Genomic DNA, 15,997 nt, shown 5'->3' on the forward strand with positions numbered 1-15,997 from the left:
AAGTTCCTTCATTTACATGATGTTATAAAGGACCCCGATTCTATGTGTAACACTCCAGTGACTAAGGAGTGTTTCGCTTGATGTTCATGCCGCAGCCTCGACAGGAAACCAGCAGCTCTGCATCATGTTGCTGGTTTCCTGTTCAGAGTTACCTTAATCGGCAGCACAGAAAACTCTGCCATATCTTTGCTCACTAGAGCTCTGTGGTCACATTTCTGCCGCCGCTGGTAACTATCAACTTTATCATTGAATTTGAGTTGCTACTATACATTGGATTTCAGAATGTTTCTCAAATATCTTTTGAGTTCATCTTGTTCAGATGAAGCCTTTCTGTGTGCTTGGGGCTTTTTTCAGACTCTGAATGCTGATGGACTTCACCCAGCAGCTTATCTACAAACTCTTCATCGCATTCTCCATCAGTTAAGTCAATTCAGAGCGTATCAAAGAGGTAGGTTCTGTTTTTCTCAAGTAGAAAGCGCCCAAACTGTATGCTCTCTTTTGTTATATAATTATCATGTCTCATTTTTATGAGGTCAAGCTACAGAAAACTGAGGATCATTTAGCCATACTTTGAACTTGAATGACATCAGTCCAAACTGCTGTGCACAAATAATACACCTAGCTACCTTACTTTGACAAGTGATAACATCTGAGAGTAGTGCAGCAGGATGAGAACGCTATGTGGGTCGCCGTCAGCCACATGAATTGGAAAAGAGTCAGAGGCACAGGCATTGTTAACAGGCTCATATGAAATATGAAGAAAGCTGCCTTCTTAGAAAGGGTATTATCAGCTTCAGTCCCTTTTTGGTTGAGGAACGTAATACTCTTGTACTTTTAGCTGCTTCAGCAGACAATTCATAAACCTCGCTAGCCCACGCTTGAGTAGGTTTGGCAATCCTCACAAGTGAACCCGTACTTCAAGAAAGCTCATCCAGTTTTGTTACACGGCAAATTTCAACTATTTGATTCACCACTGGAGATGTTTTTATTTCCGTCGATGGTTGACCTACATATGAAAATACACTTAAATAAGACATTATCAATCCCCACTTCAAGATTGGAGGAGGGTTTTTGACGGTGAAGTATGGAAGTTGCTCTTGAGACTGCCTCTCGGGTGACTGAACAACGGAACAGCAGTAGCAATGAAATATCTGAAGCCACTCTGAAGTCAAGTGAAGCAGTGAGGATGACTCTGAGAAGCATAGGAAATACACTCATCCACCCATTCTAATGCAGCAGGATCACTCCTTCCTAAGGTGAATCCCAATGTTCCACTTCTAAATGCCGACATTTCTGCTCTCCAGAATTTGAGGGAGGAAGGTGTTTTTTTTAAGTCCGCATAACAAGATGCTCACATTAATAACAGTACTATAGCATTTGTAGTGACTGGCCTGTTTGTAAGAAAAAATACACAAGTCTTCAAACATTCTTTTTGCTTACAGTGTTTGAATAAGATAATTTTCTTTGCCGTTATATGCACTAAATATATTATATTCTTCCAGCTTTCTACCAACACGGCCAAACCAATGGCAGATCCAATTGAGTATCATACATCCAATGCAACAGTAGCCATCCTGACTATTTGTTTGGTTGCCTTGATTGGGTTGCTGGTCTTCTTCTACTTTTACTTGAACAAGGAAGCCAATGATGAATACACAATCCATCAACTTGTGTACAAGCAAGGAGGCCTCAGGGATCATTTGAGAGATGCCACCTTGGCCCTCGAGGGACGCCTTGGAGTTCAGCTGTGGCCTCGCAATGACTCTGCCGATGAGGGAGAAGAGATGCAGGAGATCCAGTGTGAGGAGGGCCAGGTGGATGAGATCAGCAGCCTCATAAGTTGGAGCAAGAGAGATGAGAAGGAGGCTGATGGCGCGGCATGTGGCGGCGTCCACAACGAAGAAGCGTCGGATAAGTCAAGTTTGGATGGTTCTGATACCAGGAGAGAGGCACCCGAGAAGCAGGAGGAGGAGGAAGAGAGTTCAGAGATTATCACAGTCCTTGATCAAGATTGTGGAGGCGCTGGAATTGTGATCAATCTAAACCAGCTCTCTGGCAATGCCATTTGGTCTGAGGAGCAAGACGGTGACGGCAATGTGACAGCACTGTGAAGGCTTGGCAAATATTCTGGCAAAAAGTCAGTCCCACAAATTGTTAGCAAGTTAGGAGTCCAAACGATTCTCCATAAATGCAACCGTATGATTTCAACTTGAGAGAATGTTTCAGTACTCAGATTGTAGGCTTGTATGACTCTTATATTTTCACATCCCTTTTTTCATCCATTTAATAAATGTATACTCACAACAGTACTCCAAAGTTTTGTGTGGAATGAAGAGCGTTACTACAAAAACAACCATGTGGATCATCATTGTCATCTGCCCACTGCACAAGCCAATGCTGAGAAGCTCAAATCAACACACATGAGCAAAAGGTGACATCAGCACTTTTCTTAAAGATACATGAACATTTGAACGGTGGCATTGAAATGAATACACATTTCTTTCCAAGGCGGTTGGCAAAAACATTTGGGAAGTGATGTGGCAAACTGAAAACATTCCATTCAATCATCAAATATGATGATATTACATTTGACATGAGTCACAGACATCACAGGCTCAAAGAAGGAATTTGTGCTGCAGGCAGGTGCCCATGAGCAATGCTGTGCGGGATAAAAGTGTGGGTCCCCTGATCACAGAACCATCGAAGATGGAACTCTGATGGTCAGTGGCCGGAGTCGCGAGGAAGTATGGCTTTTGCTGCGAGGGTTATTACAAGGACCTTAACTATGCAGTAATGAGCTTCCACTCTGCTCATCTACTGACCACAAGTGCTTCAGCAGACACCAAATCAAATACCATGGCTCACCGGTGTACAGTACATCAAATTACCCGCAAATATAGGCTTGCTTTGGCTTTCTGTGGCGGTCTAACCCTGCACTCACACCAAAATCGGTCACGGTTTGTGTTAATAGGTCACTGAAACACACGAGATTTGCAAAGCAGCAATATTAATTCTACATTTAATGAGGCCGAAACAATTGTAGCAACACAATATCCAGTGATTTTTTCAGTAACTCGTGTGACATCAGCAGAATCATCACTACGGAGAAAACGTTTCATCTCCATTCATTCTTATTTATCACAGACACACAATACGGTCATGTCCAATCACGCACGGTGAGAGAGAGTCTGCAGCGGTCCCTGTCTGACGGTGCTAACTGGAGCATCTCATGTTCACTCTCCGCTCCACTGAATTAGACAGACTTCATGGCGATCAACAATGAATAATACACTAAATGCATGACACAAGTTTAGTTAAGGTCATGACAACATAAATGTGGGGTTAACTCATTTTAAATTGTGTTGAAAGTGGATCAGATGAGGACCCTAGTGTGAGGACTCTCATCAGCATTGAATGCAGGGCCCGGGGGCTTGGTGCACCTGAGACGATGTTCAAAGTTAAATAAAAATAATCTAATAATCATTTTTAATTTCGCTGGTAGGTGGTTTTTTTCCTGTATAAACGATCATCTCAACAAAAACTTGAATAAACGAAAATAAACTCAACCCTATTTCCAGCGGCGCAGTGCGTGGCACTGTGGCATGCCCTATTTAGTGAGTCTTATGTGCATTTTGAATTAATTCTATTTCATAGCAGTGCCGTGCAGTTCAAAAACCACGTATGGTGTGAGTCCAGCATTAGAGTGCTGAATAAAAGCACCGGCTCAAACCCTACAATGAATGAAACTGAATCCTTTCTAGCTGAGGTGGGTGAGCAGGGGAGACGTTCGGCAGCTCTTGTCATTGATTCAATTTTTGCCATCACTGGCTATAATGTTTTTCTGAAACATTTGTCACAATACTACCTCCATATCCACGAACGTTTGAAAGCGCACGTAATGGGGATGTAGCTTAATGGTAGAGCGCCTGCTTCGCATGAAGAAGGGGCCCGATCTTTACACTTGCTACACCCCATAGATGCGAGGGACATGGAATTGGAAAGTTGAATTTTAACCCCACCTTGGCTTTGTCTTGCGACCAAGAATGAGCATTACTTGGCTTTCAAGTTAAATGAAATGTTTTTTGTTGTAACGCTTATGAAGTTAAAGTATAAAGTTTTCTCTCCAAGACTGAATCAACATTTTTTTAAATGATTAACAGACTTAAATGTTGGTACAGTCAAATTTAATGAACGTAGAATGAAAGATTCAAAGTGAATATTGGAAATGTATTGAAATTCATTCATCATACATTTACATTTCAGGAGAACTACATACATACTATCTATGCAGGCACAGAAAATACAAAAGATGAATATTCACACATTAAGTTGAAGGTTTACATATATATGAACACACTGTTTAATGTTTCCAATACTTTCACATGTTAAATGTTAAAAATACAGTTTAATATCTACATTACAATATGAACACACAGTTTAATGTTGACATTGTTAACATATTATCATACACTGTAGAACTAGATATTATTGCGGAACGTTCTGCTGTGAATTGGGACAAGCCTGATCCATTTCCCTGCGCTGCACGTCCTCCTTCTCCAGGTTCTCGAATACTGGAGTGAGTGTTTGGCCCGTACAAATACTCAATTCCCAGTGGCTCGCCTACAAAAACAACACAGAAAAAAGGAAGAGTTCATTTGATGAATAAAAATACTTCTTTTGAGGAACAAATTGTTCTTATTCTCATGTTGAATGGCTGATGTCTTGCCTGTGTATGCTCCTTGGCCACGATAACGATCATCCCAGCATCTCCCCAGAACTGTTTGGCTGAGTTGATCCACCACCTCCCAGAGCACACAGATGCGAGGTGCTCCTTTCACTGCATGCTCCAGTCGGCCATCAACCCATTGATCCAGCATAGACCTCCAGCATAGGCCTGGAAATGAGAATCAGTGGTTCCTGAAAGTTGAATAAACATTGTTAAAGTTGGACCAGCAGGTGAACACAGAACAGGAACTTGTAACTCAGATGTATACATACATGTATATATACATATTGTTGATGTCAATCTTTGCATGAAAGTGTCTCAAATGAGACCTAGTGAAGGAGAAATACTGATCATTCTTACCATACAGTAGCACTCACAGACTGTAAGAGATCCTCTGCTAAGGTGTGATGCCCTTTTTGAAGCACACTCGAGTTAAATATGTGAATCAAAAGTTTATTTGTATATTTATAGAAGGATAAGTACTTGTGTTATAATATCAAAGGCGCAAAACATAGGAAGTAAAATAGTATTAAACGACCATTTACGTTATAAATTGTCAGAAAACAATGAACAATTTAGCCACTGACATGACGTATCTGCACGCCCAACTTTTGTAGCGTTTAAGCCCACACGAGAATTACCACTGCTTATGTCTCATTATTAATTATATCAACGGAATTCAGATACTGAAAGACAGACTCAAGGCAAGGACGAGAGGTGAAGTGCGACTGGCGCGGTGGAAGACTTGCATTTAGCGGCAGCAGCGCAGAGAAACGTCATTGGTCTAACGCGTGCCACATAACTGGAAGCTGATTGGCCGCCGGGGGAATACGTTCGTCAGGCCTGCAGCTGATTGGCTGCCGTGGGTTTACGTTTGGGTTTACTTTGGCGGAGATGACGGGAGACATGCAAGCGCACAAGCTCAGGGTTCGATCCCCGGCGTCTCCGTCACCTACACTCATGTACTTTCCGAGTGACATAGCCATATTTTGGGGTGAGAAAAGATTATTATTATTATTATATTATATTCGTCCTTTCTTCGTTGCGTCGTCTTCAAAGCTTTGCCTTTGAAATCTTCCCAAATAGATGGTTCTTGGAAATACTGAAAGATAAACGTGTAATTTACTTTGTAGTCTTGTTGCCATTGATGGAGGAAATAATTTAATATCTTCACCAACTCAGCATCAACTTTGCCAGTTGAATTTTGCTCTCATCCAAACCTGATGGGGGAGAGCGGAACTGAGGAGACGTCACTCATCTGCATTGGGAGTAAAATGCAAGCCTCCTGCTCAGCCGCCTGCACCGCGAGCCGCCGTGTGTCATCGCTTTGTGGCCGAGGGACATCAAATTGCTGCGCATACGAAACTGCAATCATGGAAGGTATGGTTTAAACACGCTCCCTCGCAAAACGTGTTCATCTTTGGTGGTGACACAGGCACATCTGGGGCGGCTAAGTGTCCAACATGGATGCAGCGCCGCTGTGGATGCAGTTGAGGCGGCAGCTGGAGCCGTAAACGTGCAGCTTCACTGGAGCTTCGCGTTTATTTCGTGACGTCAAATGCGTCTCTTCATCTCTTCGCAGGAATAGGATGTTACTAGCATCCGCCGTGGTGGTATGGGAATGGCTGAACGAGCACGGACGCTGGCGGCCCTACAGCCCGGTTGTCTGTCATCACATCGAGGCAGTCATCCGGAGCGACCCGCGCTGTGGTAGCCTCGTCCTCGGCCAGGTGGACCCGCGCCTCTCGCCCTACATCATCGATTTGCATTCCATGCACCAGTTTCGACAAGATACTGGTGAGACGCAGACAGGATGAGATTGGTATTTGTGAGACACGAGGGTGGGTTTAAGACCGGCCTGGTGAGAGGCCTTTAATTCTGGTATTATATCTTTATTGTAAAAAACAAGTTAATGAGTATCATCGGTGTCGTGTCTTCATCCGTAACTAGACAAATGCCACTATGAATGTTGCAATTGCAGCGTGTGTTAAACATGCTCCAAAATTACAAAAGATTTTTTTTTCTACAAAGTCCCAAACTTCAAACTGGACATGGTTGAAGAACAGAACATTTTGGAGTCCCCAAGTGTCCTTTATACATGTTATTGTGGCACAATCTTTACTGTATTACATGTTGTGATTTCAATTGTATGTGTATGTAAGACAAGGTAAGTAGGTCCAAGGAGTGGGGGGAAGTCCTCATTGATCCACAAAGGAGAGAGTCTTCTCATATTTTCGAGTGCATCTTAACTTGACTGAAACTTTACTATGTTGGTGTTTGATTTATTTGTGGTGAAGGACTTCAACTCATGTTACTCAAAGTTCAGACACGGTTGACTTCCGTAATGTTGCTGTCAATGAGTGGGTCTTTCCAATGTATCCTGGGATCTCTCAATGGTCTTCTGCCATTGTTTGCTCTTTTGCTATTCACTGGAGCTTGCGAGCTACTTCAATGAATTTGTAACAGTATTTCCATAGCAATTGCACACATGTCAAGAGTTAGCTTTGTTTTTTATTTTATTCAGATACATTTTCTTGGTTTGTGCTTTCACCGGATATACAGAACTATTTGTAGTTCTATAAATTCAAGTGTTGTGTAGTAGCATAGGAAAAACAGATTTTCACGTCTAAGATGGAGCTATGTATGTTGTGTTATGTGAAGCTCACTTCCCACACTCAGACTGGCCCCTATTATCAAGCCATCTGTCTTTAATTTATTTTATTTTTCATTATTATTTATTGACTTAGTTTTATGTAACTTTCAAAATTCAGGTGGTCATTGACAATTTATTCAGCTTGTGTGCTGGAAAAAAAAAACATTTCCAGCACACACCTAAAGCCAGTCCCAGCCCAGAGAATGAACTGGATGCTCTGACCAGCGAGTATCTGCTTTATTTTCTGAAAGAGACATAGTCATGTTGGTAATGCGCGTTCAAATGGTGTCCAGGTGTGGCACCGCAGCACCAGCATTTTCAGCTGGATGCATTTCCTCTGTGCTTTATTGTAAGCCGCAACCAAGCATGTTTACTCTTTCCTCTCTCTCCTGTAGGCACCCTTCGTCCGGTACGACGTAGCTTCTACGACCCCACCTCAGCGCCAGGCCAGGGCTGGTTGTGGGAGTGGGAGAACGACGCTGGTAGTTGGACAGCCTACGATACAGAGGTGGGCATTGCCATCCAGGCAGCTCGTGACCGTCAGCAGCCCTGGCTGGACCTCACGCCGCTGGGTTTTTGCTACCTCATTGACTTTGAAAGCATGACCCAAATCAATGGGCAGACGCAGCGTTGCAGGCGCATCCAGCGCCGGTCTGACCTAGCTTATCCATTAGTGTCTGGACCACTGCCCAAATCTCACCATGCTTGGGGACCCACACCCATGCCCGGTTCCGGAGGTTTGCAGGGGGTGGATTTGTCTGGAGTCGGCATGGGCATCCGAATGGGCGTTAGTGGAACGAGAAATGGCGGCGCATACCCAAGTGGAGCGCTTCCTGCGTCAGCCATCACTTCCCTCGGACAGCCCTGTGCTTGCCATCAGTGTATGCTGGTACTGAGTGTGAAAGCAGGTGCTATGTCCACAGCGCAGACGTTGGGCCGAAGACCGCCGATGACCAAGCACCCAAGTCCAAAAATAAACAGTCACCACATCCCAGGAGGCTCTTACTCACTAACTCTTCCACGGCCACCGTCCACAACACGATCTCTCTCCCCTCACAGGATGTCTGTGTTTGGAGGGACTGGCGGTTTGGGAAGTGTTGGTGCAGTTGGTTTTGCTGCTGGCAACAGTGGTATTGGCAGCACAGGTTTTAGCATAGGCGGCGGCTACAACCATTCCCTCTCCTTTCTCGGTTCAGCCACTGCTGCCCTCTCCCTTACGTCTACTCGACCGCCACCTCCGCCCCTACCGCCTCTGCCACCACCAGCCCCACCTCCATCCTCCGCACTCCTATCCGTTGCCCCTTCATCCTCTCACCCAGCTATGTCATCCTCAACTGCTACTTCCTGTACGGCTACGGCAGCGACGTCAGCCGCCAGCCCAACCCTCATCTCTACAGTTGCCTCCACCTGCACACCGTCACCTTCAGCAAGAGTCCTGGGCCCAGTATCGACATCAGGTTCTGCCAGCTGTGCCGCCCCCCTACCACCACGTTCTAGCCTTGTTGGCCTGAGCCGACCTGCACTTCAGCGCATCGCCATGGCTCAGTCACGTGCCCTTATAGCATCTGGGTGAGTAGACCACACAGAAGAAAGGATACCGTTGGCCCAACCATTGTTAAAGAACGCTTCTCTTATGTTGCCGTCGGCCAAAGTTTTCTGTACTCATCGTCTCTCCGCACAGAGGCTCTGAATACAGCAGATATTATATGCACTGTAAACTCAAACATAAATGTTTAAACTCTCTGAAGAAGTAATGTGAAAAGGTGAATCACATATTGTAATCACATTCTTTCAGATAGTCATAAATTCTACACAAAACTATGTTGGAGTTGGGAAGCAATGTATCATTTTGAGTTCAAACCATGAGCAAGTTCACAACAAAACTCTTCATAACACAAACAAAATAGAATGAGAGTCCAGAACATGGCATAGCTATTCAAAACCGCGCTCATACTTCCCTCCTAACCAAGAAACACCACAGAGTCTCCTAAGGCTCTGAGGTTATTTTTAAAATCCTTCCATTCCATTAAAAATGCACAGCAAACAAAACAATGCAATTGCAAGTTAGTAATCACCAAATGATATAAACCACCCAAATGTTCAGCTGTGGTGTATTGAATCTGGTTGGATGGGAAAACCTTTGGTGCATCAAATGTCAAATTTCAACAAAAACGCCTAAAAATCACATTTGACAAAGTCCAGGAAGTAAGCTGGGGGGCAGTGTTGAGCAATGTGTGCTACACCTATCATCGTGACCACAGCAAAGTCGGCAAGCAGAAGGTGACTGTATTTGGATAATCCCAACATTTCATGTCAGTGTGAGTGGGTGAGTGGGCCAGCACACCAGGTGAGAGTGTGCTGTGCTACAGCAGATTGTTGCAGCAGCTGCTCCGGTAAACCCAATTGTATTTGCTGGTGTCGTCATTCAGGGATTCTCTTTCAGAGCTCCTTCTGTCAGGGTGCTGCGTTTAAACTTGGTGGCCAACTAGTTAACCTTGTCAATTCCTCTGCAGTTGATGACTAGTGGTCAGCACACATGCTATCATGTGGCTTATATGTCTTTTTCGAATAGTATATGCTGTGATTTTGCCATTGACAATCTGGCACTCACGTATATTGCTCATGTTTTTAAGCTGTTTTTAAGATCACATTCCTTCACAACTGTTGTTTGATGGATCCCACCTGTGAGCTCTTTTATTTTAGTATTTTTCAGATTTTGTTGGTGTAAACATATCACCATATGTTTACAGTGTTTCTGGCAAGCAGCTACGCAGATGGACGGTGAGCTAAAGCCAAGAGATTAGCTGCAGTTGGAGAAACGTGACTCACTTGAGCATGTCATGAAGCATTGCTTCCCACCTTCCCTTGGGTTTTCACCTACTGGCCTTTAACCTTTTAAACTACACTGTGATGTTGCAGCTCATGTGACTCAAATGAAACCAAATGAAAAATCCACCTTTGCAAATGTGCGAAAGTGCGTATGTTTCATAGTGATTGTTGCCAATTCAGGGAGTTCCTTAGACTAGATGAGGCGAGACAGAGGTGTTATTAAACCATAGTATATATAAATGTTGTTCTACATGCTTTGCAGAAAAATAGAAAGGAGAACACATGAAGTACAACACAAATTAGTCCATCTTTTGAGTACCGTGAGTAGGATTTACTAGCTGCTGCACATCAAAGGCAGGTTTTCACTTCTGTGTCAGGATTGAAACAGTAAACTGGGAATAACTGGACTCTTGGCATAGAATCCCTCAACACAGAAGAGAAAAATAGACAAAAAGTTGTTTTTAGAAAGCAGGTAAGACATAGGATTTAAGACAAGGAGAACCTCAAATGTTAATATGAAAGAGACAGAACGAGAGTTTTTTTGGGGGGAAATAACATAGAGTTAATGTTTCTTATATTTTAATTCCACATACAATTAGGTTTTGTTGTGTAAATAGCCTTGAAACATCCAGATATTCATATGGATGTGTTGGGTGTGTTGAAGCGATCCTGTTCATGAGATGGTCTCTCTTCAGTGCAGGTTACAGGTATGACGTGTGTGTATTATATTGAAGAGGCAAAGCAAATGAAAGAAGAGCCCCTGTGCATTTCAAGGGCTATCCAAGACATATAACAATGTTTTGAACCACGAAGAGCTAGGATGACTCATGCTTTTTACTTTGATGTAAAATTGTACTAAATGAAATTCAATTCAAGATACATTAAGAATTTTTAGCAGAGAGGTGTGGAACAAAACTGTTGTTTCCTATTGGATAATTCAATTCTATTCCACCTTTCTCTCCTTTTTGTTCTGACTGGTTGGTGTGCTGTCTGTATGGCAGCCTGGCAGGTTAATCTCTACCATGATGCTTCACTGGCTTATGATCAGCGTGTTAAGTCAACAGATGGAAACAGGTGGATTAGTCCTATAAAACAGGAAGGAGTTGCTGTACCGAACTCACATTGAGTGAATATCAGCTGAGGAGAATAGTTGGATACTGGCCGTCTACCGGAGCCACAGATCTCTGAAACTTTAAATCAGCAGCCATGACTGTGATTAAAACGGGCAGACCGTAAGTACCGACCGCGTGAAAGATTGTCTGTGCAGTTTGAATGTCTAGATTTAAACATGCATTGAGGAAACTTGATCCAAGAAAACAGACTCACAAGCTTCCACTCCTTTTTGAAATGTATCATATCAAAGAACAAAAGGGACAGGTGATTGCTTATTGGAAATGTGATGTGTGGAGGATACATTTTCAGTTTCTAAGTATATGTGTGTAAATTATTTGATAAATATTGGATGTTATCCACGGTCACCTTCATGTCTAATATATGGGATAGTAGAATGTATTTTATATTACAAATGTCATGTGGCTAACAGCAAGCAGTTTTGGAAATTATTATGCTGTCATTTTTTAAAACTAACAACGGCATAATCAACGTGTTAATGATGAATGCAAGGTATTAAACAGTTTGCACCCTAATCTGCACAGAAAGATGTCCGGACTTAGTAGGCCGGTGCCACATGTCGCCAGAAGTGTCAACATGACTCGACAGACGCTTGATAATCTCATGTGGGCTCATTAAGTGACAGACGGGAAGACTTGTTGGCCATTCATCTATGTCTAAAGTTAACTGTGGTCGGACGCCTGCGTGCATTGTGACACTTGTTTGTGTCATGTTTCAGTGTGCCGACAGTCCCGGTGAAGAACCTGAATGGGTCCAGTCCAGTTCACCCTGCACTGGCAGGTAATCTAAAGAGAGGTGGAAGTATGCAAGGCATTGTGTTCAATGTGAAGACCTCATTATGCTTAGAGCATTGGCTAATGAAAAGGTTTCATTGTGATACAGCTGGTTATTCACAGATGCCGTGTTGATATTTTTAAATAAAACTGAACTTACAAACACAGCCCACACTGGGTCCAATTGTGGGGCTGCTGATGAAGAAGAATGAAGCAGAAAGAACAACAAAAGAAGAAGAACAGCTTGTGTGCACATTTGTGTTGTTTCCTGTTTTTATCTTTGTGTTGCATTTCTCTTTTTAATGTTTATTTGTGTCTATATTTTTTATATTACCATAAGCAAGGGTTGTCTGCGCCATTCCCTTAAATAATGAGTTATCTTTTTATTGTTGTTGGATTATGGAATAATAGTTTAACATAGTCCGCTTGCTGACATGCACAGGCATCACAGGCATCCTCATGAGCGCGGCAGGACTCCCTGTCTGTCTCACCCGGCCGCCCAAACTGGTGCTTCATCCTCCACCTGTCAGCAAGAGTGAGATTAAGCCTGTACCTGGACTGGGCCACTGTTGCCGCAAGACCACTAAGAAACAGGCACGCAAAGGTTTGTGGGGCGGGGGGATCAAGTCATCCTGTATATGATGCAGAATAACTCATTCTTACTGTGCCATAGGTAAGACCCCCGAGGACGTCGTGAAGAGGTATCTGCAGAAAGTCCGCAATCCCCCAGAAGAGGTGAGATTTGGTTTAGCATCAGAACAGAATCCTGCGCAGTTCTTGTACGAAACTCTTCTGTTACTCAGACACACTGCCATGTGAGTGTAGAGGTACCTCATATATACTTCCGTTACACCAGATGAGAAGGTTTAATACTTAAAAAATACCTTGGAAATACTTTGAGCTCAGATGTGAAATCACACTGTTTTGAAGTGCATTGTTTTCATTTTACAATAAAAAGGATGAAGTGTAGAAATAAGTATTGAATATGTGATATCATGGAGGATATCTAGGGAAAAATACAATGCTTCAGCAACAAATGTTGCAAGCAAATTTCACATTGTACTTGTAATTCAAAGATGAGTGGACATTACAGTAAATAAGAAACCTCATGACAGAGAGACCAATATGAAAAGATATGCAGAGACGTTCATAGAAAAACACATTGTGAGGGATTATTTTGATGCCTTAACATTGTTATAGCAAATAAAATGTGTTAATATTGATATTAATATTTCAGAACAAGAAGGAAAATCACCACACAGTCAGTTTAACAGACAATGTTTAGCACCACCTTTCTGAAACTTTATGGATATTTTTTCCAAATGCCAGGACTGCACAATTTGCATGGAGGTGTTGTCCGGACCGTCGGGATACAAAGGCCCCGGTATAGGTGGAATCTCCAGAGCTGAGTCTGTGGGCCGCCTGGCTCAGTGTGGCCATCAGTACCACCTCCAGTGCCTGGTTGCCATGTACAACAATGGCAACAAAGACGGCAGCTTGCAGTGTCCAACCTGCAAAACCATCTACGGGGTCAAGACCGGGAACCAGCCTCCCGGCAAAATGGAGTATCATGTCATCCCCCACTCTCTACCCGGACACCCCGACTGCAAAACTATTCGGATTATTTACAATATCCCACCTGGCATCCAGGTCTGTTCGGTTCGCGGTGAACCTCTTTAGTTTTTGGGGCGCTTTGATTGGAGCCTTTTCTTTCTTTCTCTCAGGGACCGGAACACCCCAACCCGGGCAAACCCTTCACTGCTCGGGGGTTTCCCAGACACTGCTACCTGCCAGACAGTGAAAAGGGCAGAAAGGTAAAAAAAAAAAAAAGTTGCTTATGTGTTGATCCATCACAGACTGATGGGACTTTTTTTTTACAATATATCTTTTTATTGCCCATATTTTTCAGTCTTGGGATGATTTAATTGGTAAATACAGCTGGTCACATCAGGCTCCTATAAAGTAAAGTAGCCTTAATGCAAAGAGACTTCAACTTCTATGGATGTTGTTGTGCTCTGATGCATATCTGCTGTGCTTTTGCAAGTCCTTCCTGCTGGCGTCAATGTTATGCTTTTTAGAGGCGGATATTTCAGTCTTAAAACATAGACAGTTTCTTGGCTTCATCTAAAATTGAGTGAAATTTCTTGTGAGACATCCAACTATTATTTCTCTTTTTGGAACTTTGTTTCACCCAAAGAGAGGCTACTTGCCTCAGGAGTTGCATGCTATAATACTATGCTCTATTATCTTCTTAACATTCATCCTTAACTACCATTTGGGTTACTGTTAGAAGCAGGCCAGTCTGAATCTGTGCATTTCAGACCATCATCTGGATGCATCATCGCTTGTTTTGTATTTTAGGTCCTGAAACTGCTGCTGGTAGCTTGGGACAGGCGGCTCATCTTCTCTGTGGGGACGTCCAGCACCACGGGCGAGTCTGACACCGTCATCTGGAACGAGGTGCATCACAAGACTGAGTTTGGCTCCAACCTGACAGGTCATGGTTACCCAGACCAAGGGCACTTGGACAATGTCCTGGAGGAACTCAAAGCGCAGGGGATCACGGAGGAGGAGTGCCTACCCCGAGACTGAACCCACAACGACAGGCGTGTGGCTCACAATCTGACATGTAAAAATGAGATGCAGCGAATACAAACTCCATGAGTATGTGGGGAAATTTGCGGGGGAAGTGACGCTGACATCAACAGACATTTGAGGGCACACTTGTTCGCTATATTTGTGGGGACATTTCATAGTCATAATGCTTTCTGCAAGCTCTCACCCTAAACCTAACCATCCAAAACTAATGGCTAACCTGAAACTCAATCACGATGACCCAGTTATTATGTCATTTTAATCCTCAAAATGAGGTTTAATATTGTGGGGACTAGCAAAAATGTCCCCAACTGTGTTTCCAAGAATTGGTCCTTACAATTATAGCTAAACAATGAATACACACACACACACACACACACACACTTCAGTGTTATCTTCGAACAAGCTTTTGTTTATACTGTGAGACCTCTGCTCAAGAATGTAACTCAGTAAGATGTGTTTATTGCTGCTGCTGACACGACTGGTGAAATGTAGACGGTTTATATATCTGTTCAGAGATTCGACTGAATGACCAACATTTGACGATGAATCACGTGTCATATCTGAGCATGGATATTTGCTGACACCTAGCGGTAATTTTGCAAAAGTACATTCCTTTTTAAGCTTGACTTTAAAAATGTGTATACTGAAGATGAATATTGTTTTGATTCTCTCATGTTTTATATCGAAGTTTTGCATTTGTTTTATGTTTTTGATGTGGCATGGCAGGTGGAGACAATTTTGTGTACCACACTTTCCGGATCATTTAATTTATATACATGAGTTGAGTAGGTAAGCATACATTCCTAGAACATTTTATCTTTGAAATAATGTTGTGATCTGATTCCTCCAAATCTGAAGTCCCCAAAATCAAGCTCCAGACTGGGCGGCTCACTTTAGCGCAGATTTGCACAGAAATATATGACACAGAATGAGACAGATGATTGATGTTTGGAAACTCTCTGGCCACTGATGTGTCATTCATACTTTGTTCTTTTTCTTTCATTTATTGTTGCCAGGAAGCGTTTTGAGACATTTAGTTATTTAAGACACTTATTTCGGATCTTTAGGTCTGTATCGGGTCCAGTGTTGATTGGTTTGTATTGTAATATTGGCCAACATGAAAGCATTTATACTTTATGATACATGATGTATGCAGTGTACTGTAAATCTGTGTTCATGTGCACAAGTTTGCATTAAATGTTTTTTTCTATGACTTCTGACATTCCACAGATCATGCTTTTGTCTACTGTCTCTGGCTTATGTGTAAGCAACTTCAACCTCTGAGGT

General features: G+C 42.9%; 2 protein-coding genes across 2 annotated transcripts; both read left to right on the top strand.

Annotated features, from left to right (window-relative positions):
• The first annotated feature begins 168 nt into the window (after positions 1–168).
• si:ch211-119e14.1 (uncharacterized) lies at positions 169–2,297 on the top strand. Its single transcript, XM_053860657.1, has 3 exons — positions 169–227; positions 355–448; positions 1,503–2,297. Exon 3 carries the CDS (start codon positions 1,527–1,529, stop codon positions 2,109–2,111), a length of 585 nt encoding a protein of 194 aa, XP_053716632.1. The 5' UTR covers positions 169–227; positions 355–448; positions 1,503–1,526; the 3' UTR covers positions 2,112–2,297.
• Positions 2,298–5,664: 3,367 nt separating this feature from the next.
• dtx4a (deltex 4, E3 ubiquitin ligase a) lies at positions 5,665–15,923 on the top strand. The gene is made up of 9 exons (XM_053860653.1): positions 5,665–6,106; positions 6,309–6,523; positions 7,775–8,948; positions 12,058–12,119; positions 12,555–12,716; positions 12,786–12,847; positions 13,442–13,762; positions 13,837–13,926; positions 14,474–15,923. The coding sequence occupies exons 2-9, from the start codon at positions 6,316–6,318 to the stop codon at positions 14,702–14,704; spliced, it is 2,310 nt and encodes a 769-aa protein (XP_053716628.1). The 5' UTR covers positions 5,665–6,106; positions 6,309–6,315; the 3' UTR covers positions 14,705–15,923.
• The last annotated feature ends 74 nt before the right edge of the window (positions 15,924–15,997 follow it).

This window comes from Synchiropus splendidus, chromosome 3, assembly GCF_027744825.2.
Source record: "Synchiropus splendidus isolate RoL2022-P1 chromosome 3, RoL_Sspl_1.0, whole genome shotgun sequence".
Taxonomy (NCBI): domain Eukaryota; kingdom Metazoa; phylum Chordata; class Actinopteri; order Syngnathiformes; family Callionymidae; genus Synchiropus; species Synchiropus splendidus.

Coding starts and splice junctions, on each gene's coding strand:
- si:ch211-119e14.1 (XM_053860657.1), top strand. CDS start 1,527: ATGGCAGATCCAATTGAGTATCATACATCCAATGCAACAGTAGCCATC.
- dtx4a (XM_053860653.1), top strand. CDS start 6,316: ATGTTACTAGCATCCGCCGTGGTGGTATGGGAATGGCTGAACGAGCAC. Junction 6,524..7,774: donor CCAGTTTCGACAAGATACTG/GTGAGACGCAGA, acceptor TCTCTCCTGTAG/GCACCCTTCGTCCGGTACGA. Junction 13,763..13,836: donor ATATCCCACCTGGCATCCAG/GTCTGTTCGGTT, acceptor TCTTTCTCTCAG/GGACCGGAACACCCCAACCC.